Source organism: Alternaria arborescens (genome assembly GCF_004154835.1).
Source record: "Alternaria arborescens strain FERA 675 chromosome Unknown contig_2, whole genome shotgun sequence".
Lineage (NCBI taxonomy): Eukaryota > Fungi > Ascomycota > Dothideomycetes > Pleosporales > Pleosporaceae > Alternaria > Alternaria arborescens.
The window spans coordinates 1,643,771-1,670,815 of record NW_021167857.1 but is presented as its reverse complement, the minus strand read 5'-3'; the positions used below and the strand labels follow the sequence as shown (position 1 = coordinate 1,670,815).

The 27,045-nt window shown below is 50.3% G+C and overlaps 13 protein-coding genes across 13 annotated transcripts; 7 read left to right on the top strand and 6 right to left on the bottom strand.

Moving 5' to 3' along the window:
* Nucleotides 1-252: 252 nt before the first annotated feature.
* Nucleotides 253-1,213, top strand: AA0111_g1427 (hypothetical protein; the record flags this gene model as incomplete). The annotated part of the gene is made up of 3 exons (XM_028647085.1): nucleotides 253-303; nucleotides 360-566; nucleotides 617-1,213. The coding sequence occupies 3 exons, from the start codon at nucleotides 253-255 to the stop codon at nucleotides 1,211-1,213; spliced, it is 855 nt and encodes a 284-aa protein (XP_028511359.1).
* Nucleotides 1,214-1,419: 206 nt separating this feature from the next.
* AA0111_g1426 (hypothetical protein) lies at nucleotides 1,420-2,223 on the bottom strand (the record flags this gene model as incomplete). Its single annotated transcript, XM_028647084.1, has 1 exon — nucleotides 1,420-2,223. The coding sequence occupies one exon, from the start codon at nucleotides 2,221-2,223 to the stop codon at nucleotides 1,420-1,422; it is 804 nt and encodes a 267-aa protein (XP_028511360.1).
* Nucleotides 2,224-2,785: 562 nt separating this feature from the next.
* On the bottom strand, nucleotides 2,786-3,499 carry AA0111_g1425 (hypothetical protein; the record flags this gene model as incomplete). The annotated part of the gene is made up of 1 exon (XM_028647083.1): nucleotides 2,786-3,499. The coding sequence occupies one exon, from the start codon at nucleotides 3,497-3,499 to the stop codon at nucleotides 2,786-2,788; it is 714 nt and encodes a 237-aa protein (XP_028511361.1).
* A 487-nt stretch (nucleotides 3,500-3,986) lies between these two features.
* On the top strand, nucleotides 3,987-4,707 carry AA0111_g1424 (hypothetical protein; the record flags this gene model as incomplete). The annotated part of the gene is made up of 2 exons (XM_028647082.1): nucleotides 3,987-4,470; nucleotides 4,586-4,707. 2 exons carry the CDS (start codon nucleotides 3,987-3,989, stop codon nucleotides 4,705-4,707), a joined length of 606 nt encoding a protein of 201 aa, XP_028511362.1.
* Nucleotides 4,708-6,275: 1,568 nt separating this feature from the next.
* AA0111_g1423 (hypothetical protein) lies at nucleotides 6,276-7,544 on the top strand (the record flags this gene model as incomplete). The annotated part of the gene is made up of 1 exon (XM_028647081.1): nucleotides 6,276-7,544. One exon carries the CDS (start codon nucleotides 6,276-6,278, stop codon nucleotides 7,542-7,544), a length of 1,269 nt encoding a protein of 422 aa, XP_028511355.1.
* Nucleotides 7,545-8,455: 911 nt separating this feature from the next.
* Nucleotides 8,456-9,238, top strand: AA0111_g1422 (hypothetical protein; the record flags this gene model as incomplete). The annotated part of the gene is made up of 1 exon (XM_028647080.1): nucleotides 8,456-9,238. The coding sequence occupies one exon, from the start codon at nucleotides 8,456-8,458 to the stop codon at nucleotides 9,236-9,238; it is 783 nt and encodes a 260-aa protein (XP_028511356.1).
* Nucleotides 9,239-12,592: 3,354 nt separating this feature from the next.
* Nucleotides 12,593-13,653, bottom strand: AA0111_g1421 (hypothetical protein; the record flags this gene model as incomplete). The annotated part of the gene is made up of 2 exons (XM_028647079.1): nucleotides 12,593-13,248; nucleotides 13,317-13,653. 2 exons carry the CDS (start codon nucleotides 13,651-13,653, stop codon nucleotides 12,593-12,595), a joined length of 993 nt encoding a protein of 330 aa, XP_028511357.1.
* A 693-nt stretch (nucleotides 13,654-14,346) lies between these two features.
* On the bottom strand, nucleotides 14,347-19,247 carry AA0111_g1420 (hypothetical protein; the record flags this gene model as incomplete). The annotated part of the gene is made up of 4 exons (XM_028647078.1): nucleotides 14,347-14,697; nucleotides 14,748-15,327; nucleotides 15,378-18,960; nucleotides 19,049-19,247. 4 exons carry the CDS (start codon nucleotides 19,245-19,247, stop codon nucleotides 14,347-14,349), a joined length of 4,713 nt encoding a protein of 1,570 aa, XP_028511358.1.
* Nucleotides 19,248-19,741: 494 nt separating this feature from the next.
* AA0111_g1419 (hypothetical protein) lies at nucleotides 19,742-21,085 on the top strand (the record flags this gene model as incomplete). Its single annotated transcript, XM_028647076.1, has 1 exon — nucleotides 19,742-21,085. The coding sequence occupies one exon, from the start codon at nucleotides 19,742-19,744 to the stop codon at nucleotides 21,083-21,085; it is 1,344 nt and encodes a 447-aa protein (XP_028511005.1).
* A 460-nt stretch (nucleotides 21,086-21,545) lies between these two features.
* Nucleotides 21,546-21,893, bottom strand: AA0111_g1418 (hypothetical protein; the record flags this gene model as incomplete). Its single annotated transcript, XM_028647075.1, has 1 exon — nucleotides 21,546-21,893. One exon carries the CDS (start codon nucleotides 21,891-21,893, stop codon nucleotides 21,546-21,548), a length of 348 nt encoding a protein of 115 aa, XP_028511004.1.
* Nucleotides 21,894-22,324: 431 nt separating this feature from the next.
* Nucleotides 22,325-23,719, top strand: AA0111_g1417 (hypothetical protein; the record flags this gene model as incomplete). Its single annotated transcript, XM_028647074.1, has 1 exon — nucleotides 22,325-23,719. One exon carries the CDS (start codon nucleotides 22,325-22,327, stop codon nucleotides 23,717-23,719), a length of 1,395 nt encoding a protein of 464 aa, XP_028511109.1.
* A 61-nt stretch (nucleotides 23,720-23,780) lies between these two features.
* AA0111_g1416 (Cytochrome b2) lies at nucleotides 23,781-25,528 on the bottom strand (the record flags this gene model as incomplete). Its single annotated transcript, XM_028647073.1, has 3 exons — nucleotides 23,781-24,156; nucleotides 24,219-25,197; nucleotides 25,399-25,528. The coding sequence occupies 3 exons, from the start codon at nucleotides 25,526-25,528 to the stop codon at nucleotides 23,781-23,783; spliced, it is 1,485 nt and encodes a 494-aa protein (XP_028511108.1).
* Nucleotides 25,529-25,975: 447 nt separating this feature from the next.
* On the top strand, nucleotides 25,976-27,010 carry AA0111_g1415 (hypothetical protein; the record flags this gene model as incomplete). The annotated part of the gene is made up of 1 exon (XM_028647072.1): nucleotides 25,976-27,010. One exon carries the CDS (start codon nucleotides 25,976-25,978, stop codon nucleotides 27,008-27,010), a length of 1,035 nt encoding a protein of 344 aa, XP_028511110.1.
* Between the last annotated feature and the right edge of the window lie 35 nt (nucleotides 27,011-27,045).

The window sequence follows — 27,045 nt, the reverse complement described above, 5'->3', positions numbered from 1 at the left end:
CAAGGCTCCCTCTTACAGAGAAACTTCCTTTATTAATCTAGAAGTCCTTTGATATTCCATCTTACTAGTCGCTCATACTAGCATTCACTCTGTGTTTCCGCGTTTGATACTACGCTATCTCACCTCTCTTCTTACTCAAACCGCTTCTCGCAAACACCAATCTCTTTCGTCTTCTACACGTCCTGTCCACCTTTTCAACCTCCTGGCCGACTGTTTCGCCATTTTACCCAAAAAGCTCTCCAAAACAACAGGATGTCGGATGTCGCTTTGGCTTCTAGGCCGAACACCCCTACAGCGAGGAAGGTGAGCCGGGCTTTCGGATGCTAAAGGAGCAAGCAGTGATGTACTGACAAAACTAGGGTCCTGTACCTTCGTCTCCAAGCTCAAAAGGCGCTGAGAAAGCACAACAACAGCGGAAAGTGTCTGTTTCTCAAGCTACGAGCACGGCACAACAACAACGTAAGAACTCGACACCTCGGGATTCGCCAAATGTCGTCGGTCAGCAGCGGCGGGAGAGTACTGCTGCAAAAGGTTCCATCCTGGCAGGCAACAAGAAAAAGGATGAGGTGAGACGAAATATACCAGAAGTTTGAAAGCAGGACTGACACTACTACAGGAACAGTCGCCAACAAAAGTATACCTCCAGGTCAACGCCGAGGCAGCAGACAACGGCACCACTCACCTGCACCCCCAATGCTTCCCACCACCAAAGAAACGAAGAATCTCTTCGGCGAAACCCAACGTCGATCCCGCGCAAGAGCCCGCAACAACGACTTTGTCACAACCTCCTTCTGCCGCACCCGTACCCCAAACAATACAGCTCCTCCACCATGTTCTCACCACTCACCTCAACCTCGTTCCTACCTCCCCTTCTCCTATACTCTCCTCCAATATCGACGCCATCGCGCACATAATGTGGCAGGTTGCCTTTAACCACGGTCCCCTGCTAGCCCGCGCCTGTCAGTACAGCGCCATGTTTTCGCCGCTCAAATTGGCTGCGTTAGCAAAGTTGAATTTCCTGCCTAGCTGGTGGTTCTTCAGGGAGGAGGCTATGAAGGGACTGCCTGAGATGGTCGGAGAGCGGACGGTGGATGATGGAGAGATGCAGAGGGAGTGGAAGGAGGCTGTGTGTTGGTGTATGGGGATTCTAGGGGAGAGAGCGGATGTGAAGGCGGTTGTGGGGAAGGCGGAGCAAGGGAAGACGGAGCAGTGAGGAGGGAATTATGGTGACTGGTGGCGACCTGAGACTTCTCTGACGGCTCTTAGAGGTACAGTAGTTCATAGGGGTCAGAGTGATAAGCAGAGACTGATAGTCAGGAACATGCCTTTAGTACTCCACGGCGGTGTCTTGTTCTTCTTTAACTGTGCAACGGACAAAGGCCAATTCACGAACTAAAATGATACACCAACACCCTATCGTCACGCCTCAGCTGCGCTAGACTTTCCATCAAGTATCTTTTGAGCCTCACCCGCCAACAGTACCGCCGTCCGACGCATCAACTGGGGACCAATGCTAATCCTCGCAACCCCAATATCTTCCAAGTCTCTGATCGCCAGGCCATTCCCACTCATTCTGTCCAGGATAACATTCAACCTCCCATCAAAAGCCCGGCATACTTTTCCAACTTCATCCCTACCCCAGCCCTTCCTGCTCGGCCCACCCCAAACGAAGATGTTCCAGGCTCCAGCTTCCAGATACGCCTGCCCGCGCTTAATCACATCTTCGATTCCGGTGCCCGCGAATAGCGCATCTGACCGCGCGTTGATTACAAAATCAGGCACGCCACTACCGCGAGCAACAGCCATCACGCGACGTATACGGCTGCACTGTTCCTCAACACCATACAGCCCATCGATCTCACGTCCGTAGTCTTCAAGGTTGATACCCACCCCACCTAATTCGATAACGCGTCTCACGGCCTCCTCTAGCTCGTCGCCGAACCCGTCCTGCAGATCCACGGTCAGCGGGAGATTGTGTGCAGCTGCTACTTTGGCAATCGACTCCACAGCACGCATGTTGACGGTGAGGATCAGATCGTCGTCGGATAGACCAGATGCGGCGGCGATGGCGGCACTGGCTGTTGCGAGCGCTTTTGTGCCGGGAAGAGCGGCGATGGCATTTGCACTTATTGCGTCCCAGACGTTGGTCAAGACGAGGGGTTTGCCTGGTGTATGGAGGGATCTGAGGCGTTGTGCCTGAGCGTTTAGTGGCTGAGACGACATGGTATGCTGATTATCTGCTGGCACGACTGCGGTGAACTTTGCGCAAGGTTTGTAAAGAAGTCGCACTACTAATTGTCAAGTTGTTTGATCCAGATAATGGCGACTCTTGATATATTCTTGAGCCCGGTTCTTCTGGGCCTACTAGCACTAGCTGTCTCTTGCTTGACCATTGATATGTCAACAAGAAGTGTGATATTGCGTCTAGGTCTTACTGTTGCCTGAGAAGTGGCGCGATGGCTATTGGATTCATGAACTATTGAAGTATGATGGTGAGTCATTGCCGTTAGTATCCGGCTTGGCCCACCTATGGGGCATATTTCCCCGGTATTGAGATTCGCTTGAAAAGGTCATGCGGTGTTATGGTTTATGCAAAGTTCCCGATATAGGTAGCTCGGCTGGACTTGTCCCTTTAGGAAAGGCTTCAGGTACACAACACTGACACAGAACAAGGCACTACATAGGCTCAACAAGAATTTCGCTATCGCGTTTAGGTTTCAATGTTGTCTGAAGGGGTTGCTATGGGCTCAGATTTACGACTTATGTTACAAGACAAAGTGTTGGACTACGATTCCCTCAACTGCTGTAATGTCTTCTTCTGTCTCCCTTCCGCGTCAAAGTTGTCAGGATGTAACCATTTCTCCAAGCCACTCTTGACATGATCCCACTCAGAATCCAAGATAGAGTACCAATTGGTATCGCGATTGCGTCCCCTGACAATCATGTGCTGCCGGAACGTACCCTCGTACTTGAATCCTAATCGCTCTGCCGCTCGACGCGACGGATGATTGAGGCTATTGCACTTCCACTCATATCTTCTGAACCCAAGAGTTTCAAACACATACTTGGCGAGCAAATACATAGCCTCCGTGGCGGCGGGTGTGCGCTGCAATGCGGGTGTGTATTGTATATTGCCCACCTCAATAACGTGGTTCGGAAGATCCATACGCATCAGATCCACCATTCCTACTGGCCTACATGTTCCATCTTGCGGGTTGTTTCGAAGAATGGTGTAGGTCCAGGGATGCGTTGTTGCTGCTTTTACTGCGAGGCTAGCCTGGAGTTCTTCGAGGGACTTGGGATGCTTGTCGAAGATGAAGTCGAATAGCGATGCATTGTCATCTCCTTCAATGAGCTCGTACAATTCTGCCGCATGATCCGGATGTACTGGGACGATGGTTGCGTACTGGCCGGAGAGCTTGATGTCCTTGCTGGGGGGTTTAGCAGGCGATGTAGGTACTGCTCGCCCAAGGCGCTCGTCATCCATAGAATCAGTCATTTTATTTCCAGGTGTTTGGCAAGCTACTAAAGAGATGAGAGCTCGCGAAGTAGTTGTTTTCAAATACTGATAAAATGGTTGAGTCAAAAGCGCAGATCTTCGTATGACTGCATGTTCTAGACGATGGTGGGGCGGCCTACATTGCGCCGATGTGAGCGTCTATGGCGTATACAGGTTCTGCCGGGCGCTAGTGTGATTGTTGCCATTAACACCATAGAGAACCCAATCCAGTACTCCAGAATATCAAACTCAGGAGCAGATCAGTCATCGTAACTGTTGGGTGGGTACGACAAAGATCGCTAGGACCAAGGGCTGTAATGACTCAGCCACGCTAGGCAGGCACGAATACGCCTTGCTCCAACCTTCCCATCGACACTACAACCTCGATACTCTACACGACCTGATTACTCGATTGATACCAAATTCATGTTGTAACGTACATCAACCTGAGAACACTCAAGTATCTTCTTTTAGCCATTTAGAGACCATGAACGCTAGCGCCTCCAGTATCAATCCTTCGCAGCTCCCATTCGACCGGAATATCACTTTCCATGAATCTTTGTTCTTTCATAATCACGGAAGATCGCGTACTCTTCCATCACCAGAAAAAGTAAGAGAGATCGCCAAGGCAACTAACAAAAACGCGTGGTTGAGGAGTCGACCACCACCAGTAATATGCGAAGATCTCGGTTTGTTGGTGAAATATGGAGAGGAGATTACGATCGCGGAAGGCCAGTGTCTCCTGGCCTTACGTCAGTTGCTTCCTGATACCGTACCGGCCCCAGAGGTGTATGGGTGGCGTGAAGACGACGGGCAGGTTTTCATCTACATGGAGCTCGTGAACGGTATAACCTTAGAAAAGAGTTGGGATAATACGAACAAAGAGGACAGGATAGCGGTCTGTCATCAATTACGTCGCATGGTTGATGCATGGCGCAATTTGAAGCAAGATGTTAAGAGTCCATTCGTCGGTAAGCCAATATCTCCACATTCAAAGGAAAACAAAGTCTACTTTGGCTCTGGGCTTTACTCTTGATGTGTATGCTTGCAGAGCTCTTGGTTGAAAGTTTTTGACTTGCCATATAGGCCACATTGGCGGACAGCCGCTTTCAGATGTCATCTTCGATTCCAGTTTCGTAAAACCTCCTGGACCTTTTCCCAATGTATCCGCTTTTCACGATTATTTCTCTCAACTGATTTTGGTCTGAGCAAAGATCTCGGTGTTCATCCACCGCATGAGTCCCGCCACCACCTTCCAGACCAAGACTCCATCGTCTTCACACACGCAGACCTCCATCCTAGTAATATACTAGTCTCAACTGGGCGTAATCCTCGTGTCGTGTCGATTGTAGATTGGCATCATTCGGGTTGGTATCCTGCATACTGGGAGTACTGCAAGGCACGTTGGACATCTCGTATTGGCGGAGAATGGAAAGCTGAGTATCTGCCAATGTTCTTGGACCGACATGACTGCTATGATTATTTTGACTACTTTTGTCTTTGCCGTGGGGTTTAACCAGATATTTGAATGAACGATAGTGTTTCCTTTATGCATTTAATAGCTGTATAAGAAATATAGAGAGAGTCTGAAGTCTACAATGCTATTAATCTTTATGAGGGGCTTGATAGTTCCTCAAGGATTCGTCTCAATACAAGCCTATACAGATGTCTCAGTGTCTGCCCAACTACTCCTCACACTACCTTATGGACTACCGCTTTAGTCTACCTCGCCTTAGTACGGACCGAGCCTAGAGAAGTATAGCCAAACCCCGTGTAACAAGAGGGTCCAGAGTTGCTTGGAACCCTAGTGTTAACCAACTAACTTACTTGATTGATGGACATAATGGGTCCAGGGTACTGCGATTTGTAGACAAACTAGGGAGCCACACCAAACTACTGTTCACTATCACCACCATCGTACCATACTTTCTCATGCTGGGGATAACCGCAAGAAGTCGTCTTAGACCCATATATATATTGGGGCTGATAGGTACAAATGTTGACGTGGCCTGCGTTCAAGGTAATGGGCAGACAAGTTACTAATATTGTTTTTTTATCCTAAGCGCTAGTATGCCACCCATCGAAAGGTATGGTACTAATGTGGCGTGCGCTAGTGGGCCTCGATCCTTAGTCGGCGCCGGCCAATATCTGGATGCCGCACCCTATCTCCGCCACGTTCCTTGGCGCATAAGATCGTCAAGATCTTTTTGCGCACGGGTGGGAGCTGTTAGCCTTCGCACCTCTTTATTACCTACCTCTAGAACCTTTCAATAGGAGCAGACATCTTTATCATAGCTATGGACTGACGCCTCGATATCACTAGTAGGTGGATCTTGTTTATAAGATGATAATAAAGTTCTAGAAGCTTGTATCGTGGCTACTGGAGGTCGAAAGCTCGCGGTATATATGATCTAAGTCAATCCCCTTGGTCTAACGTGGCTGACTTTAGCGCTCTAAAGGGCGATGTCTGGAGTTGAGTTCCATACGTTATATACCACTAGCGTAATCTAGGCTCACATCTGCAAGCTGATCCTTGAGTCGATCAATGGGCGTGAAGTGGTAGTAGCTCTCAGCTGTGGATAATAAGTAACCATGATATCTCGATATCTATGACACCTGACACACCTTACTGCCTTGCCATCATTGCTCGAGCCCGAATTTCTGTCTTCACTAATCGACGCCGCTGGGATTGACAGAACGTACCCAACAATTTCGTGTCTACTCCTAATACCCGTTCAATCCTCGTCTTCGAACAGCAAGCTTCTGCTAGAGGAAGATGGCACTCGATGGATCCATTGTCGCAGCCATCGTAACAGGTATTGCTGCCTTAATTGCCGCGCTGGCGACTGCTTGGATGTCCGGATGGAACGAACATCGAACTCAAGCTCGTGCGAACAAGAAGGCGCTGGCTCGATACTCAGTACCCCTCATTATCGCAGCATGGGACCTGTCCAATTGGTTCTTTGACATTCTGGATGAAGACAACTATAGTCCGAAGCGTTGCGCAGCCTATGGTGACGGGTGGAGCAGTGAGTTCACTTCTTACTTGATCGGCTCATACTTTGCTGGCGTTCATATCATTCGCGAAATGACACACTTCTTCGCACACATTAGGGGCGAGGAGGCCGAAAATCTGAAAAAGACCCTCTGGAAGATACAAGACGAGTTCATCTCGATGGACTACGAAGGGCGCGAAAGCCGGGAGATGCGTTGGTTCGAAGGCGACATACTAGCTGCTCAAGAACACCTTACTGAAGTGGTTGAACATAGTAGTGCCGAAAATACCCGAGAGCTACGAGTAATTGGGTGGACAGAATTCCAGAAAAAGTACGAATCAACTTCCGAATCAAGGGGCTCGCCAAACTTGCACAACCTCTTTAGCTGGTACGAGGACGAATTTCAGCAAATTGTTTACCGTCGGTTCCGAAGCTTGTATACCAACAAGTGGCCAACACATACCAATCCCCAAGCTTACGAAACCATGAAAAAGAATATCGAAAACCAAGAAGAAGGACAGAAGACAGAGTTAGAAAGGGAAATACTGCGCGAGGCTCGGAGTAACAAAGTGGTCAATGACTTGAACAAGATGGCCTTAGAGGAGAGTTCCGAGCAGGAGCAGAGGCGCAAGAAACTAGAGAAAGAAGAAGAATCTATCATGAAAGAGCAGCAGCAGTACCCACAATTCAGTGTCATAGTACCTGACCATCGAGTACGGCGCCTTCAGCACCTGCTGATGGACCTCGTAGAAGTGCTGGATGCCTTCACTACTGTGAAACTCAATCGACCAGTGCGCAGGTGCACGATGCTTGCGGAAAATCGAGTTCCACTTGGACCTAGTAATCCACTGGATCTTACGCCTGGGTACCGCATTCCTTGTGACTGTAGTTCTCGCGACTGCAACCCAAAACAAGAGGATTTCCTAGACCGAAAACTTTCAACAAGGAAGTCTACAAAACCGAATCCATCACGAGACCACCTGATTGAGTCGAGGGTACCCCCAGCAAGGATGGGTGTAGTCGACGCGGAGAAAGGCATTAGTCAGTAACGAAAAAAAAGGTTTTTGCTAGCTTCATCAACATTACAGCTCCAATATTGTTACTAGCGAAAGCTACTGTGCACTACTTGGTCTGGAACAAGGAGGTGTTCTGACCTTTACCCGTTCCACCAGGTCCAATCTCCCCAATTCCCTTCGTTGCTGAAAGCCGCACGCCAGGCTACTTATCAACTACAGCTGAGAGCTACTACTACTTTATGCCTGTTGATTAACTCAAGAATTAACTGGTAAATATAAGTCTAGATTAAGCTAATAGTATACAACGTATATAGCTTAACTCTAGATAACGTGTTTTACAAGTAAGCGACGCACCTTACTAAGTTTGCGCACCTATTTGTGATGGCGTAACTGTAGGCAATAGTGCTTGCTTCACGTTACTACGGATAGTGAGAGACAGAAACAATTCAAGCAACTGTGGACCCTCTGGACCGATCAGTTCAACCGGTTGCTTTAGTGTACACTATTGCCACTTGTTGCTTGCTTCCAGCTGTGTCGGCAGTACCCGCACGCCAAAGAAATTCCTTTTGGCATATGGTAGCGCCACGCCCTGAAAAGCAACGCATGAGAGAGGGGCCCAGATTTCTGCAATGCGTGATCCTTACCCTTATTCGGCAGAAGAATCACACCACGTTGCTCGGCACGCATTTCGGTTGGTCTCGATTAGTCTCGATTGATCTCGATCGTTTAATGTCAATACTGGAGATCTCAGAAGCCCATTCTGGTGACGAGACTTTCACATGAAGAGCTTTACTGTATTTATAGCCTGCTTGCCCTTTCGTGTGGTGGTTTGTTAAGTTTAATCTACTCAAGTAGGATTCCTTTATTTTTCGTCTCCCGCTGTCCTTGTCTCAGTGTGCACACGTATCTATCTGCCTACAACTGTAGACTCCTAGATTGGCACAATGGGACTCTTTTCCAGTTCCAAGAAACCACAGACAAAGGCCGAAGTGCTTTCAGTACAGCCGACACGCACCATCTTCCTCAAGCAGCATATAGGCTTGGCTAAGACGATAACCGCCTACGACATAACATCAGTCGTAAAGTCGGAGTTTGCCAGTGATGAATTCAAGAAGGAGGCACGAGAACTAGCAAACTCGGGCTCTGTGCCGCCTTGTCTGAAGATGTACCTCTCGAATATCTTCACGAAGAGATATTCGATTAAGATGCCCCTCGAACTTATTTCTCAACCAGTCCCTGCAGAGCCGCAGGCGGACGCCGATGTCGCTCCAGTACAACCCGCTCCGTTCTCCACATCGAAGGCAGACCTCGTCGAGGTCAGCGAGCTCACGCTCGCGCTGTTTGCGAATGGCGCGAAGAAGCTAACTTTCGATCCCGAGCACACCAACAAGACGCCCAACCTTAAACTCAAACCGTGCGGAGAGTCCAGCGAGGAGGAGTCATTCACGCTCAACGGCATTACGTACAAGTGGCAGCTTGAAACTAAGGCCTTGACCGTCACGAAATTCAATCTGGTGAAACAGCTTCCCGACCGTTCACTGGTGATTGGACGGCTTTGGGCGCCGGCGAAATGGATGCGCAGCTCAGCGATTACCTTTGATGAAGGGGAGCTGGATTGGATTGTGGTCATGTCAACTTGCTGCGCCTTGATAGCGAAGCTAGTGCAGAAGGTGGGTAATGATACGGGGTCCGACTTGGTGGAGAACTTAACAACAATTCTGTCCTGATTGGCATAATTGCACCAATGGCCGTGATGCAATCGTCGAATGGTTTATGTGACAGTTGGGATGATTTGCTGCTTGTTCTCTCGGGTTGGCTGAGTTCTTGTTCATTGGCTGCTATCGCCAGATTTCGCAGTATTATTCTCTATTTCTTTTTTGCAAGCGTTTCAAGGATGGGTTTTAGTGCAAAGTTAGGGATCATATAATGAATAAAGTTCTACGATAATCGATGTAGCGGTATAATTACGAGCTCTGAAGATATTATAATCAAAATATGCGCTTAAAATACAAAGCCGGTCGACTTTGGCGCGACACCGAAGCTAAGAATGTATTTCTCAAGAGTAGAAATCTATCTTGACTAAGTTACCACTGGGAACAAGGCCATCAGCAGCAAGGGTGCTGTTCGTTCACTGGCTTTCTTGACAGACAGAGCATTCCGGAGGCATGGCTTGTAAGTGGGAATGGAGAGCAAGCGAATGCAGCAAGCTCCAAGAAAGGCGCCTCTACCAGAACCAAACGATGATTTCGAAGATGAGGGTTGACGGTTGAGCAGGCGGGAGGATTGGTTCTTGCGCAGTGGCTAGGGGTGAAGCTATACTCGAACTACCAAAGAAGGTTAGAAGCACGTGCTTGCGATATTGTAGAAGAGCGTAAGAAGAGGGAGCTGCGACTGCAAACTTAAGGGTCTAAATCTGACACTACAGACCCAAGAATACCGCGCCTGAAAAGACTGTAAAGGCACATAAGCTTAAGACAGCTAAGGAGAAGCGCGTAGCGTGTAACGTAGGCAAGGTAACTCTAGAGAGAGAAACGACTAAAGATGTCTGCATTTAAGATTTGTGCTGCCATGCCTCTAGGCTACTGCAGCAGAGTAGTTTAGCATAAGTTAGAGTGTCGCATAATACTACAGAGGCAGCCAGACGCCTCAGCAACACGACTAAAGCTTTAACTAACGCCTCTGCAAGATATTAGCTGCATCTTAATGTAGAACGTCGAATCTCCCTACGATCTTTCTCCTGCGAGAACCTAGATTCTAAGACGGATCTCAGCATCTTCACGATAGTCTTTCATTGCGGCCAGCGGAGACGCCGCCAGTGCTGATACTAGTTTAACACGTTCTTTCCTTCTTTCAAAGTTGCTTAGCGGTCTGGCCTGCATCATGTGCAGCGACAAAAAGGCAGAAGAGACGGCTGAGCTGAGTGTACTGAGATAGCGAAGCCTCTTCTCTATGGCGAAGGTGCAAGAGCTTTCCATAGGCTGCAAGAGGAAATTATGAAAATGAGCACAGACATAAGCATTTTCATATAGCAGGGTCTCGCAGTAAACACGTTTGGAATGCTCGCATCAGACCCGGCCTGCTTCTCAAATCTCCCAAATGAAGCTAAGAGTATGGCCAGAACTTGCACAACACTTTTTTCCACGCTTGAAGGCTGGAGCCTGGACAGTTCTGGAATCAGCATAGCCGCGAGCATCTATCCCTACTTCCTTACGATCGAGTTCAAATGCATTTATGTGCTGCATCTACACGAGCCGTATAACTTCTGCAACACGCCAGGTTTTGCCATAATTGTAAAGCGATATAGCGATCGAATAGGAGTTCGCTGTTTTGTGCGCGTTACAATCAACGGGGTTCCTTGGACATCCTCTAGAGAAAGGCCTTTTACAGATCTAGTTTTTGGTAACAGAACCAAAAAAGCTAGAATACTTCGCCAGCCACTCGAGGAAATTCGTACTTCGGCTGATGATTCTTGTGGCTTTGTCGTTAGCTTCGTTACAGATGCTGCAGTTTCGTGCACAGCCTATCAACGTCCTTGCGGCAATTTACATGATAATCTACGATTATGGCGGGAGATGCAGAAAACATGCATTGGACCGCTCGAATGCTCATTCTAAGCAAATTGCGACAACGCTACAGGTGTGCACGGTTACCTACTCCTTACCCTTCTAGACGAGGTCTAGATTATGATATGCTTAGGTCTAAACTATGTCTTTTAACCTTTGTGCATTATGCTACCGCTCTGCAAACGTATCCTTAATGAGGGGCTTACGTGCACGAGCGTACTTTGGAAGTACAACTGGATCTTCTGAGGCAAAGAAGACTTTTCTGAAGTCTTTAATAGAGAAATACATATGGCCTGCTTGCAGGGAGACTAACAGGAACTAGAAAGCGGGACTAATATAGGTATCTCGTTAGAAATTCCGGACGCATTATGTTATGCTGGTATGTTCAAGGCCAAAATTAGTTTCGATATCAGACAGTTTATCTAGTACTATCTACCTACTGTCGATATCTATTATAATAATTATAGCAATTATATACCACGCGAGACTTTCGAGTCACTGCTAGATGCTAGATTAAAAATTGATGCAAGACGGCAAAACGAGCATTTCTTCTGACCAGCCTTAGCTATATGCTACAGGAACACACACTTAGATGATTTCAGATTTTAATACTGAGTAAGTAATGCATGTTAACTAATACAAGCTATGTAATACAACGTCTTAGCAGTAACAAGAAATAGTGCAATTGCAAGTTGTGCAGAAGTAGAACCGCAAATATAAGATGCTGCATAGGACCGCTGTAAAAACAAATGCTAACAGAGACAGCAGCAGATACATTAAACGCTACATCGTTTACGATAGCTAATGTCTAAAGAAGGGTTAAAAGCCGGCTATTAGACCTACAAGCCTAGCTAACAAGCCTAAGCCGCCTAGCTTCTTATAACAGGTAGACGTTATACCTCTGTTAGCATGCTAGTAGAAATGATGTTGCAGCAGCGCGCAAGGGTAAAGCTGTAATTCCTAGCACCTATAGCAATCTTGCTACTCTTTATACTAGGAGCAGCAACAAAGTTTAGATTGCAGTGTAATAAGGATTCTAAAAGCACCTTATACTAGAGAGAAATACAAGACGCATGCTACTTCTAAAAGAGTAATAAGCGCTAAACCTGCTTATAAAGTACGCCTTAGTCTATAAAGAAAGAATAAGAATTATTCTCTTTACTACTCACGTCTATAGTATTAATATATAAGCTATTTGTTACTATGCTTTGTAGCATAAAGTAAGCACTATTGCCTATAGTTACGCCTTTATAACAGGCTTAGATAGAACACAAGATCTATGCAACTAGAAATAGCAATACTGCTATGCTATTGTCTTTTTTTTTTCACCAAAGTTTGCTGTACTGCTCTAGTGGACAGCAAGTAAAGCTAGTGTATAGTCACATCTTCGCTGATCACACGCATCTTTTCTTACGAGGTCTCGGTCATTGACATTCCTTCCTCCATTCATCTCAACAGAAACAAAGCATACATCTTTCGTAATCGATTCGCAAAGAAACCCACTCCAACAGTCCCAGCCTACCAAATCTTGGGCACAAACATGGGCGTCTCCCTTTTCCACTTTTGATAATCCTTCCGATCTCCATACCTCTCATCATACTTATTCTCACTCAACGGCACCCCACTAACCTTGAGCAGCAAAAAGCTCACAAAAGCCGGACTAGCCGCACACATACCCGCAACCAGCACCTGTCCGCCCAATCCCCCACTCAATCCCAGCGCCGCCTGCGCCGGCTGCCTAACCAGCAACCCCGCCGCCGCAATCGCAATACCGCTCCACAACGTCGCCTCGCCAAAGTAATTCGGATGCCGAGACCTGCTCCACAAGCCATGTGTCAAGAACTCCTCCGAGTGCTTCTTTTGTTTCTTGCCTTGGACCCAGGCGTCCTTTTGGCGGTCGGCGACGACTTCGAATGTGAGACCGAAGACGAAGATGGCCAGGCCGAGGATATCGGTCAAGTAGGGTTTTGAAGATACGGCTTTGCCGAGCAGCGAGGTTGCGTATGCAGATCGTGGAACAGAGTTGACTAGGATGACGGGGAGAGTGCACAGCGAGACCCAAGTTGCCTGTGCAAAGAAGGCGACGAAGAATTTGGGTGGTGAGGTGCGGATGGAATCAAAGCGGCTATCCTTTCCTTCATCACTTTGAATGCGCTTGTAGAGGTAGGAACCCACTGCCATAACTATTAGTACTTCTGTTCTTTCGTTTTTAATTTACCCATTGAGAGCAAGAAGAACACACATCTCGTTGCCCATATCCCCACCGCAGCACTCAACAGCGCCTGTCTCCACCACCACGTCCCCTGTCCTAATCCCTGGCTACTGAAATACTCGGTTATACCTCCTGTAACCGTCCCAGCGGCTCTTGCGCGCATATAAGGCAAGACTAGACTGAGCGCTGTACAGGACAGGTATGTGAGGCTCCCAGAGAGGTCATAGTAACGTTCTGTCTGCGCAGCAATGGAGGGGACAGCAACGGCAGCTTGGATACCATATGCGAGTGCGACCGAGGGCACGAGGGTACGTAAGAGGGGGTTCTTGAATGCGGTTACCCGGAGTAGGGTTTGGAGGAGTGTCATAGTGGGCGGTTGGACTAAAAAAAAAAAGGACACGAAGCTCGTGTTACTCAAGGGACTCTGGCATTAATATATACTCGCAGATCAAAACATCTGTTGCTTTATGCATCTGGCCATCCTGGAAGCCTAACCAACAAATACACTCTTCGGCAGTGCATCCGGCGCATACCGTTGTACCAAAATGTCTGGCGATCTAGACTCGTAGTTGGGATCGATGCCGTCATTCCTCGCCTATTCTCCACATCGACAGGGGTACAAAGCTCAAGCTCCCGGATAGCGCGTACAGTGCATAAGAGCTCGGTGCGATCGGACGCCGGCGGACTCGGGTTCAAGATACGAGATCCTGCTTACGTGCATAAGAATTCATGTGTTGACGTACTGCATCGTTGTGGTCTCAAACGGATGCAAGAAGATCTGACTTGGCAAGAATTGTGCATGTGAGGAAGCCCAGAGGCAGGCATATCGATGATCTTCGCTGATGGGTTTGCGCTGCATGTGAAGAAAAAGACGCCATGCAAGTGTTGTACCCGGCCATGCAATCATAAACGGCATCCACCAACCCCACCAATATACAAGGTCCTTAACAAAGAAAGCCAACAAAACCAGCAACAGCACAACACGAACCCAACCCCCTTCTTCCCCTCCGAATCACCCCATCATCCCCAAAAGGTGTCGACTCCCGCTCTTTCTGAGACTCTATCTCCGAAACGCAGTCTCGACCTCCTTGACCCCCCAATCAATCTCCACCTCTCCACCATAGACATCTTGATTAATCGCCGCCATCCTCTCCACAACACCCTCGTAATACCTCTCACATTCCTTGAGGACCTTGAACACCAAATCTTTACTGATATTGGGATCATCCGCGTCGCCAAAGTGCTTGTCAACGCGCTTCTTGAGGGCCTCGACACCTTTGCGGAGTTCCTTGGCGTCATGCGAATGCACTAGCTTTTTGAAGACGGAGCGCGAGTGCGAAGAGCGCTGGGCGATCGCCTGTGGGGAGGCGCCGGGTTGAGACAGGAGGGTTTCGGTTGATTCGATGAATTCCTGCATTCATTAGACATACTCACAGCATTGAGACAACAAGGACTACTTACCAAAAGTTTCCCAAGCGGTCTCCGAATAACCGCATCAACATAGAGACTCATATGCTCACTGTACTCTTCGTTCGCCTTGCTCTTCCAGAAGTCTAAGACAGCCACGGTTCGCGCGTCCACTTCTTCCATGTAATGGTTCATGTTTTCGATAAGCAGGATGTGGTAGTTGAGCGCCTCTTTGTCTTCCGGGTCACCCTGGCCCTGACTTGCCATGACAGTAGGGGATTCTTTCGCAATGACCTTCAAGCTCTCAAACATGGCTTTGTTGATACGGCTATACGCGTCGTTGACCATGCGTCGGATCTCCAACTGATCGCCACCTTCAGCAGCAGAGGGCAGCATGTTTTCGATTGCAATAGAAAAATGGGGGAAGGTCTTCATGAAGGAGATTACGCCCTTGCGTTTCTTTATCTTGACTTTTGTGTCTTCGATCGCGCGGATTTGCTCGTCTAGGAAGCGGTTGAATAGGCCTTGCAGCCGCTCATGTATCTTTTGTAGGTTTCTTGTTAGGAAATCTTGGTTCGTCTCTTCGATGTCGAGGAGTTTGCGGTCGACCGCACAAAGTATGCCTACACCTTGCCTGCAGACGGTTAGTGGGGCTGAAACATTATCATGAAAGCTATAACTTACAAAGGATCGGCTTTTGTAGCCCAGTCGACAAGGCTCTGTATCTCAGCCGGCCAGAAGGAGAATATCTCCTCCATAACTCCTGTCACGTGCTTTGCCATGGCTCGGTCCGCCTCAAACTGCTTGCGTATCCAGAGGTTCGGTCCACGGCGGGCTTCTGGGGGTGCGGCTTGCACCGCCTCTGGGAAGTCAAGCGAATCGGTTGAAGTGGCGTGGAAGAACTCGGTGATGAAGTTCTGCTCCGTCAAAAGAACGGGGCCAGTGTCTTCCAGCACCCTAGCGAAAACATTGAAAGCATAGAATTTGCCATCCTGAGCGGCTGGCTTTGCCTTGCCTTCCTTCTCCCCAGAAGCTGATCTCAGGCCACGAGCTAGGGTCTGACTCCGCTTAACGGTCAGCTTCCTTGCTGCACCCAAAGTACTAGTGGTTGTTTCTGGCTCTTTTTCTTGCGCGGTAAAGAGTAAATCTTGTTCCTCGCCAGTCGGCTTCCTCGCAAACCGTCTCCATGCCAGAATATTGTCGCGAACTTCCTGTTGGTACAACTGCGCTGCTTGCGTCTGGTACATTCGGAGTAGTGAGTCCCATGCAGCCCTGTCAATCTCTTTGGCGAAAAGCATGACCGGGCTCAACATCCACAACTCGCTTCGACCTGCGTCGTGTGCCTCGACATTCTTCTTCAAAGATGGCTCAGAGCCTTGATCAAGTCTCGAAAGTGCATCTTTCGTCGACAGGAAAGCTGCACCAAATGTGATATCCATATGCTTCTTCAACCTGTCCAAGAACATGGCGCCCTCGCCAAGGTACCTGTCTCGTTTCTCTTGCAGGGCCTGCATTGTTGCCAAGTCGCTATTGCCAAACCCGGGTCCACTGGTGATTGTACCCGAACGAGCTCCGGCAACGAACGCAGGGTCGATGGTGATGAGCGCTTTGTAGAGTAGAACCAAGGAAGATTCAATATCCTTCAGCCCATTAATCTTACCTATAGGAGCACGTCTCAAAGGCTCCAGTTGGTCAGAAGTAATTGAAATAGTGTCGACCAGCTGCTGGAGTTCGTGTTGCAGTAGTCGCTGGTTCGCAGTCTGCACCTGCAAACCCTGACTTTGCGCTTCGATGAAAGCGATGTCATCGTTCAAGCTGCTCAACTCGACGTTGTACAAGGTAAGTAGACCTTCAAGCTCGTCGCATTCTGCGATGGCACGGTCTAACATGCGCTCAACAGCCTCCACGCGATCGTCCTTTTGCTCCAGATGATTGAGCCAACTCCCTGCTTCCACGCGGGCAATTTCGCGTTTGATGTCGTTCTCCAAAGATTCAATGTGCTTGGAAGAGAGCTCGTTGTTTCCCCATCCAAGCTCAGACAAGATACTTTCAAACTCCAAACCCCGTTCATCGATGATGCTGGGATCTATGCCGAGTTTCGATATGTTAACAATCTGCTGATTAGACCTGCGCTTCTTTCGGCGAACTTCCGGCTCGGGCTCGACAGTTCTTGATGCTGCCTTCTCTGGAGGCGGTGGGGCAGGTTGCTCTTCAACCTCTTGGACAGCGCCACCCACAGTGTTGGTGGACGGGCCAGACACTGTCACGGATGGAACTACCTCGGTGCTAACACGCAGTGGCTCCAAGGGTTTCGTCTCTGGTATAGGCTTAGGAGGCTCTTCAAGCTTCTTCTCAATTTCCTCTTTGGGGGTTTCTTTAGGTGTTGGCCGCTGAGGCACAAACACAGCGTTAACACCATCTGCTTCATCGGATGTCTTCGTCTCCTTATTGAAGAGTTTCGCAGCAGCTCCGCCAGCACGAGGCTTGAATGCACCTGCCGCTGCTGCGGCCTTACGGAACCTGTTTGCTGGACTGTCGCTGCCTAATGTCTTCTTGACCATCGGTCCAAGGCCAGGGCGCTGCGATCCTTCGTCCCCTGACTCTTGGGGCATCGAGTTGGTGCGCTCGACAGGTGCAGGCCGCTCAGGCGTAGTCGGTTGCGCTACAGGCACCGGTGCTACTGGTGACGGTACTTCCTCTGGTGGGGGTGCTTGTGGCAATGGCGCTGTCGGTAGCTGCGGAAGTGGTGCTGTGGGGGGTGGCGTAGGCTGTGATGGCGGAGGCAGTGTTTCTGTTGGAGGTGCGATGTTTTCCTGAGAAACAGGCTTCAATCTCTCCGGTATTTCCTGAGGTCGTCTCCGTGGTGGTACTTCCATTGGTGGAGCAGGTGAGCCAGACGGCGTGTGGAAAACTGAACGTGGCTCTGCGCCTTGGCTATCAACACTTCGTTGCGACAAATTGGATGGACGGGGTTCCATGAGCGGCCTCCTCCTCTGGGGAGGTTCTTCTGGAGGCATATCGTCATTTCGAGTGAAGTTTGAACTGGTGTTGCTTTGTGCAGTACCAGGTCTTCCAGCGCTTTGGGCCGTCCCAGGTCTGAGACCCCTGGGCGACGGATCTCTCCTAGGGGAGGGGTACCCATTCTGTCTGCGCGGGTCTGGTGGCGCAATACCCGGAGCTGCGCCATCCATAGAAGGCTCATCAAAGGATCTCTCTGATCGCTGAGACTGTGCATCTTCACGTGGCGGCAGTCCACGTCCTGGACTAAGACTTGCTGGGAGATTACCGGAGTCCGGTGTTCGCGGTCGACTAGCGAATTCTGAAGTTGAGGATTGTGGTGTGAGATTCCGTGACGCGAATTGCGGTACTGGTGCTAGAGGGCTGGGTGCTTGGCCAGGACGAGGCCGGATGCTATCACCGCTAGGCCTAGAGCGGATGCTTGGGTCCATGGACCGCTTTTGGCGAAGATCGGGCATAGATGGTGCAGCTTGAACTGAATTCAGCGGCGCAAATGGCATAGGCCTACGGGCATTGTCCCCAGTGCTTGGTCTACCCGCATCGTCTGGACGTGCCGGTCTCCTTGGGCCATCCAGCGCCCCTGGAGGTCTGCGGAAGTTTGGGTTTGCTCCAGGCGGAAGAGCCTCGGACGATATGGGCGGAGATTCTCCGGGTCTCCTCGGTGGTGGGCCAGGCGATTTTGGAGGCATGGGCCTTTGATCTGGAGGCCCTGGTCGTCTTTGCGCTGGGCTTTGGCCTCCCTGGCCACCAGCTGCAAATGCGGCTCGTCCTTCCGGTGTTGCCAGTTGCGGCTGTCCGTTGGTCAGGCTGTTCAGCTCCGTCACGTTGAATCCGGTCAAGATGGGAAAGTCTCCTTTAGTGTACTTGTTGAAGATCTTAACCATACTTCCAATAAAGAACTCCTTCTCTTTCGCGGTACCAGCTTCCCAATAGTACGGCTTGCCAATCGTCACGGTGAATCCCTTTTCTCCAGCCCATAGCTTGCGCTGTGCCTCCTCTTCATTGGCGGGAACAAGATGTGTGTAGTTCTCCACGGCCGAAAGCTCCTCCATGGGCCAGGATTTTCCGATGGAGAAGGTACCATTGGCATTCTCCCTGGCTTTGTGCAGCTTGACTCTGCCTGTGTTTCGCACGGATATCATGATGATTCTGGCCTTCTTGTTGTTCGGAGCGGAACTCGGTGGGGGAGGGGACTGGGGGTAGCTGCCATCTTCTTGGACGCGGATGTGGGTGATGTAGGACTCTTGGACTGGCGCGTGTTAGCTTGCACTACAGCATACCGAGCCAGACGCCAGGGACTTGTCCCGACGTGTACGGGTTTGCAGATGGGGACGTACGCTGGCCTGAATCATCCGTCCTGGAGAAGCAGCTCTCGGTGATTCTCTTTCGCTCGTCGTCGAATCGTTCGGCGCGCGACATGCCCGAGGGCGCAGAGCTCGTGGCAGAAGGAGCGCCCCTCGAGCTGCCAGGTGGACGTTGTGCAGGAGCTCGCGGATCCCCCGCGCCATTGGTGTAGTTGCGTGGCCTCCCCTCCATCTTGGTATGAGGCTATCTATGAGACCGGTCTGGTGGTTTGACGTATGCGTCCAAGGTGCGCCGATTACTGCCGCCGGGCGCTAGCGAGAGGTCCTCTGGGAGCTGCCATGAATCGCGAAGGGTAGGAAATGAGTCTTGCGATGCCTGGTCGGTAGGGCGTCAACGAGAGGCAGCGGCGGTGTGTAGCAATCGGGGCGTCCAATGCGGCAGGCCCAGGAGAAGTGCTACCAATGCGCAGCACGAGGGAAGAATGTGTGGTTGGGGTGAAAGCACTGCATGAGTTGCTGTGCGGAGAGAGACGTCTGGCGTCGTGTACTCCATATGAGACGGCAGGCGCGCGGGACAGGGATCACGCTTGCAGTCTAGCGCCATCGAGGCGCTGAACCATTCCGCTTGCCTGCCCTAACTTTTTTCTCGTCCAGCATTTGCTACTTTCACCTCAACACCCTCACCACACCGCACTACTGCACGATTCACCGAACACATCACGCGCAATGGCTTCCGACAAGAAGGCTTCGAAGAAGTCGAGCGCCGACAAGAAGCAGAAGAAGACATCTGCAACCAAGAACGTCGAGGCTCCGCTTGACGTGATCAAGAACTTCCTCGAGCAGCAGGGAGAGAAGAGCGCTGCTAGCAAGCTTGAGGACTTTGCGCAATCTCTGCAGGATGCTGTGAAGAATGCGCCCGAGCCAATGGACGTGGACGAGGAAAGCGCGTCCAGCAGCGACTCGAGCAGTGATTCCAGCAGCGACTCCAGCAGCGAATCCGAGGCTGAAGCAAAGCCAAAGAAGGCCAAGAAGACTGCTGCGAACAAGGCACCGGCCAAGGAGGACGCCTCCAGCTCATCAAGCTCTTCCGACTCCAGCTCCGACTCCTCCAGCGACAGCTCCGACTCTGATTCCGAATCTGAGAAGGAAAGCGCGCCAGTCAAGAAGGCAAAGGCTGTAGTCAAGAAGGCAAAGGCTGTAGTCAAGAAGGCAAAGAAGGCCAAGTCGGTCTCGTCTTCCTCTGCGTCTTCCTCCAGCGATTCTAGCGACTCTAGCGATTCCGATAGCAGCTCCGAAGAGGAGCCTGCGAACGTACCCCTACCTGACTCCGATTCGTCCGATGCGTCGAGCGATTCCTCCTCGAGCGACTCAGACAGCGATTCCAGCGACTCATCTAGCGACAGCAGTTCCGAATCAGAAGCTGAGAAGAAGCCTACAAAGGCAAAGAAGAGCAAGAAGGCCGCCTCGGTCTCATCATCGTCTGCCTCGAGCTCTTCGGACTCTTCAGACTCTTCAGACTCCAGCGATTCCAGCGACTCTGATAGCTCCTCCGACGAAGAGCCAGCCAAGACCAAGAAAACAAAGAAGACCGCCAAGAAAGCTTCCACACCCTCCTCTTCAAGCGACTCCAGCTCTTCCGATAGCTCCTCAGACAGCTCCTCCGACTCCGACTCCTCATCCGACAGCAGCAGCGACGACGACGACGAGAAGAAGCCCGCCGCCCTCGAGCGTAAGACCTCCGCCAGCGACTCTTCCGCCACTCTCCCTGCAAACTCCCCCGCGCCTTCCTCCAACAAGCGCAAAGCCAGCTCCCCCTCCGCCGACGCGCCCAAGTCAAAGCGCAGCCACGTCGAAAACCGCTTCCAGCGCATCAAGCCCGACGTCAAAGTCGACCCCAAGCTCGCTAGCAACGCCTACGTTTCCTACGATTACGCCGACCGCGCGCACGCCAAGTTGATTGTTACAAAGGGAAAGGGTTTCACCAAGGAGAAGAACAAGGGAAAGAGGGGTAGTTACAGGGGCGGCATGATCGATACGAGCGGTGGAAAGGGTATCAAGTTTGAAGACTAAGCCTGTCGGTAGTGCTGTATTGTGGTGGACAATCCGCGAGGCATTCATGAAACTACCAAGAGGATGAACCAAAAACACGCGCCATATGCGCAAGGAGATGGCGAATACGGAGTTATGTTATACTAAAAGCAGCATACCCTTCATTGGCGAGACTACTGCCAGACTTTGGTTTGTAAGAGGTGGCATTACTCTCGAATTTATAGATTTGTAGACGTTGTGGTCTTGCATTTATTGCACAGTTCTAATACATCTGTACACTCCAGTCTATGCTAGTCTGTCCATGTATCGTATCCGCGTCCCACTCCGTCTTCATGTCGTGATGCACATGTTCCCCCATTGTTTTGTCCTGGTTTCGTTCATTTAAAAACGCATCATTCCTTCCTGACATTCCAACAGAATCAATATAATTTACAGGATCCCCCACCACATGCAAATACATCCTACAGTATATGCTAACCCCTCACTTCTCCTCCTGATACTCAACCGGCAAGTTAATGCCCACCCTCCTCGCGCTCAGCCTGACCCTCTCCTCTTCCGTCATGCCCATACCCGGATTATATCGCTCGAGCAACGCTGAATGTGTGCGTTGCGCCTGTACGTATTGGATAAACTGTTCCGCTTGCGCAATTTGGCTTTGGGCGTTTCCGGTTGGGCTCGGTCGGGAGAGTGTTTGACGTATCCGTTGCTGGAGTTTTGACGGCGAAGAGAGCTTTTGGTGCTGCGTGCGCGTTGTCTGGGGTGTGGAGGGGAGTTCGCGGAGGAGACGCCGGTATATGGATCGGATCTGGGGTGTTGGTGTTTGTGCCATTTTGTTTGTTTTTGTTTTTATTATTGAGCGAATTGATTCGAGATTTATACGTGATTGTGGAGCGACGATAGGTTTCGAGATTGGGTGTTGAAGAAGTCCACTGCGGAAGTGCTGCGGCGAAAAGATGGCAGTTGTAACGCTTGGACCAAGCGTGAACTTCATCATCCACCACCAGCTACCCAGAAGAACTTCGGGTGCGAAACGGGATGAATAAGTTACCGCCGAATTCGCGTTATGTATGTCGGGACTGCATACAACGATTATCGCGCCAGCATTCTACACTCCTCACACGTCCGCAATTGCGCCCGCAGTCCACCGATACTGCATCTCAAGATGATGCGCCAAACGCGAGGTTACGGATACACAAGCATTGGAATGGGGATGCCAGGGCGAAATTCAGGGTGACGTCGCCCACAAGGAGTACACTGCATATGAGCAAGACAAGGAGTAATTTCCATCTGGAGTTGAACGAAGAGCAGAAACCGAGCGTGACAAACGAGGAACCGCGACAGATGTCGATGCGAGAGAGACGCATGCGGAGAAGAGCAGGAATACATGGGTCCTCGACAGTTGCATCCGTGGAAACTGCACCATCGCCAGCACGGATCAGGCGAGAAATCCGTCAGGAGATGGGAAATGTGGAAGCAGGAGGAGATGCAAAGGGGGACGCATTATCGCAACTTGAGGCACAAGTGCCACAACAAGCGGGGCGGAAATCCAGAGATCGATTGGAGACTGGGCAAGCAGGGAAGCATGCGTCGTCGCAGCTTGAATCACAACTTGCTACACAACCAGCGTCTCGAAAGAAGCGAAAGGGAAAGGACCTTGAGCCAGAGCTGATACCATCTCCACCCTCAGCACCCCTAGGCACAAAACCGAAGTCCCAGCCAACCGCCGAGACTCCAGACACTGCTGAATCACTTGCCCGAAACAAACTCCAAGGTTTCAACTGGTACTGGGACACCTTCCCTCCGACAATCGCCCAGAAAACCACCGCAAACACCTTCTTCAACACCCACGGTCGCGCTGCAAAACTCCTGCGAAGCGTCGCCCAGTTCCGCCTGTTCCCCGAATCCGATGTGCCAGAAGTAGCTTTCGTAGGCCGCTCCAACGTCGGCAAGTCTTCGCTCCTCAACGCCGTCATGGGCGCCGATATAAAGGCCCTCTTAGCACGCACCTCGTCCACCCCCGGTTTCACAAAGACGATGAATCTGTATGGCGTCGGCGCAGGCAACGGCGTTACGATTAAGAAGACGACGCCCAATGGGAGAGAGAAGATTGTGGGGATTGGAGGTATGACGATTGTTGATATGCCGGGGTATGGAGAAGGGAGTTTGGCCAGCTGGGGAGCGGAGATTATGAAGTACATTACGAATCGGAAACAATTGCGGAGAGTCTTTGTTCTGATCGATGCTGAGCATGGGATCAAGGATAAAGACCGCTCGCTGCTTGCTTCGTTACGATTAGCAGGGGTCAGCCATCAAGTCATCTTATCTAAATTGGACAGAATCTACATTCCTGATGCCAAGGAGATTAGGCGGCATGATGGGAAGGCGCTGAGGCGTCTGAGTCCGAAGGGTACAATCGAGCAACTTAGGAAGGCGATGGAGAAACTCAAAGCGGATATTCAGCCGCCGGTGGGTGGGGGTGCGCTAGGGGAGGTATTAGGGGTTAGTGCGGAGACGATGGTGGAAGGGAAGAGGTTGGGAGTTGACCACGTAAGATTTGCGGTATTGAAGGCAGTGGGGTTGGATTCGAAGTATCAGAAGGAAAGTGCGATGAAAAAGGAGAGTGGTATTGATCAGAACACTCTGAGTTGGAAGTAGAAAGATGAACCAAAGGCCAGAATTTACACACCTCCCCTACCATGAGCTCTTCATAAGCGCCTTATAACTTCGCCCGCAGCTCGCGCTCTGGTATCTCAGGTAGAGGCGACTCCAAACTCTTTGGAATCAAATGTTCTACATCGCCTATGTTGAGATAGCGTGGATGGCATTGCGAAAGCGATGTTATGCCCAGTAACCGCATCGTCGTTTCCAACTCGTCTTTCATAATGTCGATAAAGTGCTCCACACCTTCTTGCCCGTATGCCAACGAGTACAGGAACGGACGACCCATACCAACAGCCTTTGCTCCTAGACATAGAGCCTTGACTATGTCTGTTCCGCGTCGGACGCCACAGTCGAGGTAAACTTCCAAGTGGCTGAAAACCTCAGGGTGGTGGCGGCGGATCTCGAGAAGCGTCAGTAGGGAGGGTGGCGAGCTACGACATGTCAGCACAATATCCAGTTGATGCAGATCATTGGATGTAGGAGTCTGGCATACGTGTCTAGATTACGTCCTCCATGGTTGGTTATTACGATACCATCTAACCCGTGTTTCATAGCTAATACTGCGTCTTCGGCTGTTTGGACACCTTTTGCAACGATGGGTAACTTTGTGGCTTTGCGGAGCCAGGCGATGTCGTCCCAGTTGAAAGTGTCGTCGATATACCCGCCCATTGTGCGACCCAGACCACCTCCTTTCTTGTCGTTTGTTGCTGCTGCCCCACTGATCGCTGCTTTGGCAAACGTTGCTGATTCGACTTTTACGCGCTCATCTCCTTCTCTTTTGCCTTGTACAGGCCCGTCGATAGTAAACCATACGCCCTTGATCCCGTTCTTTTCTGCGTCTTTGAGAAGAGCTTCCGAAGCCTTGCGGTCCTTGTTGACGTAAAGTTGGAAGAAGAACGGTATAGAGTCTCTTTGTACGCTCCCAGTAATTTCCTTCATGGTAAACGATGCGTTTGTCGAAATACACTGTGCCACCCCATAGCCCTCACACCCCCTCGCCAATGCCAATTCTCCATCTGGATGCGCCAATCGCGCCATTGCAGCCGGACTTACGAAGAATGGTAACTCGACCTTTTGTCCCAACATACTCGTGCTAGTATCAACATGACGAATGTTCCTCAATAACCTAGGTCGGAACCAGATTCGGTCAAACATGCTCTTATTCGCGTCTCTCGTCACGAGATTTGTTGCACCACTCGAGTAAAAGGCCCATGCTTTCTTGCCGAGAACCTTTTCAGCTACGGCCTCGAAGTCATAGCTGTTGATTAGGCTAGTTAATGGGGGTTTAGAAGCAATTGAGAGGGCTGGTTGGGTGGCTTCTGTTGGTGGTGGCTTTAAGAGGTCGTAGGAGGGTGTGGAGGAGGACACTTTGCCAATGCATTTATTGGAATCCAGGGTCTTCGATATTAACGTGGGCGAGTGAACGGAGTTGTAGGTTAACGAGGCGTCGAGACCGGCGTGTTTGGTTATTACTGGATGATGTTAGTTGTGGTTCCCTCGAACGGTATTGCTCAGTGCGTTAAAACATTCTTGAACAACACAAGTACCACTACATAATGGATACTCCAGACGTGCTGTTCTTTCTCGCGACAGCCTCTAGGACTAGCTTTGCTTGTTCAAGAAGCCGACACATAGTTCGCGCTCGTTGTCAAGCACAGGTAGATATTGCTTACTTTCATTGCCACCAGGATGACTGGGAATAAATTCTGTTATGTCCCATACCACATCATCTACCACAATCCAGCAGTCCTGCTCACTCGCGTGCTTCTTGATTTCTTCTACAGAAACAGCCTTTTCTGCCATGTCTTCAGAGGTCTTGTCAAGAAGAGTCGATACGCCAATTGAACTAAAAATGGCAACTCAAATCGGAAACGTTGGTAATCTATGCGAGGCTGTCAATTGGCGGCGGAAGTTACCTCGCTGGCTGATCTACCGATGCTGATTGCGGAGAAGTGGGTCCGGCGGAAACTCCGATGCCTCGCTGGGAGCGACGAGCCTCCAATATCTACAACCGCGGCCGACATCACCACCACTTCCAGGCACCTGACAGCTACGGATATTGGAGACCGAGAGGAGAAGGTCTCGCGAGCGCAATGTCTGCGTTCCGAGTCCGCGCAATCGGTCGAGATACCGCTCCGATGACAGGCGCGTGCGGTATATGAGTGTGATTCGGCATAGTTGTCTCTGATAGCATATCGTTAACAAAATAAACTTCTGACTTCACACCAATCCGATCTTCTCACAAACACCATGCGTATCCTTATTACAGGGGCCGCTGGCTTCATCGGCCAACTCGTAGCGAAGAAGCTTCTCGATGACGAGAAGGGCGCGCATTCTCTCATCCTGACCGACATCATCGAACCGCCCATCCCAGACGCCCGTTCCCGGAGCCAGGCACAAGCCATCAAGGCAGACTTATGTACAGAAGCAGATTCCGTCGTTACCAAAGACATAGATGCCGTCTATGTCTTCCACGGCATCATGTCCTCAGGCGCCGAAGCTGATTTCGAGCTGGGTATGAAAGCAAACTTCGACGCAACCCGCGCATTACTCGAAGCTATCAGGAAGACATGTCCGGGAGCAAGAGTAATCTACGCCTCAAGTCAGGCAGTATACAATAACTCCGTCACACTACCTGTCACGGAATCTCAAATGCCGACACCAGAGACGAGTTACGGTGCAGAGAAGATGATGTGCGAGTACCTCATTACTGAATACACACGGCGCGGCTTCATCGATGGTATCTCACTTCGCTTCCCTACTGTCTCGGTACGACCAGGGAAACCAACCGCTGCAGCAAGTTCCTTCATCAGTGGCATGGTTCGCGAACCGATGAATGGCATCAAATGCGTTATTCCATTAGAAGACAAGCAATGGCGACACTGGCTCTGTTCTCCTCGCATTCTAGTCCAGAATCTAGTCTACGCAGCTACAGATTTCGACATCAACCGCCTCGCAAAGTTCGACCGCTGCTTAAACTTCCCTGGCATCGGCGTTTCAGTGCAGGACATGATGGATTCGCTTGCTAGGGTAGGTGGTAGCGATAAGCTTGCATTGTTAGAGATGAAGGACGAGCCTACACTCAAGAAGATACTATATTCTTGGCCTGCGGAATTTGACAATACGAAGGCTTTGAATCTGGGGTTTACGAGAGATACTGGGTTTGATCAGATTGTAAAGGATTATGTGGACGGGTTGGCGCCAAAAGCTAGTGTGAGGGAGGACGAGAGAACGAGTCAAAAGGTTGAGAATGTACGGGTGAATGCTGTTGAAGTAACAGCGTAATGCTGCGCGCTGTAGTATAGCTAGAATGCATCAAT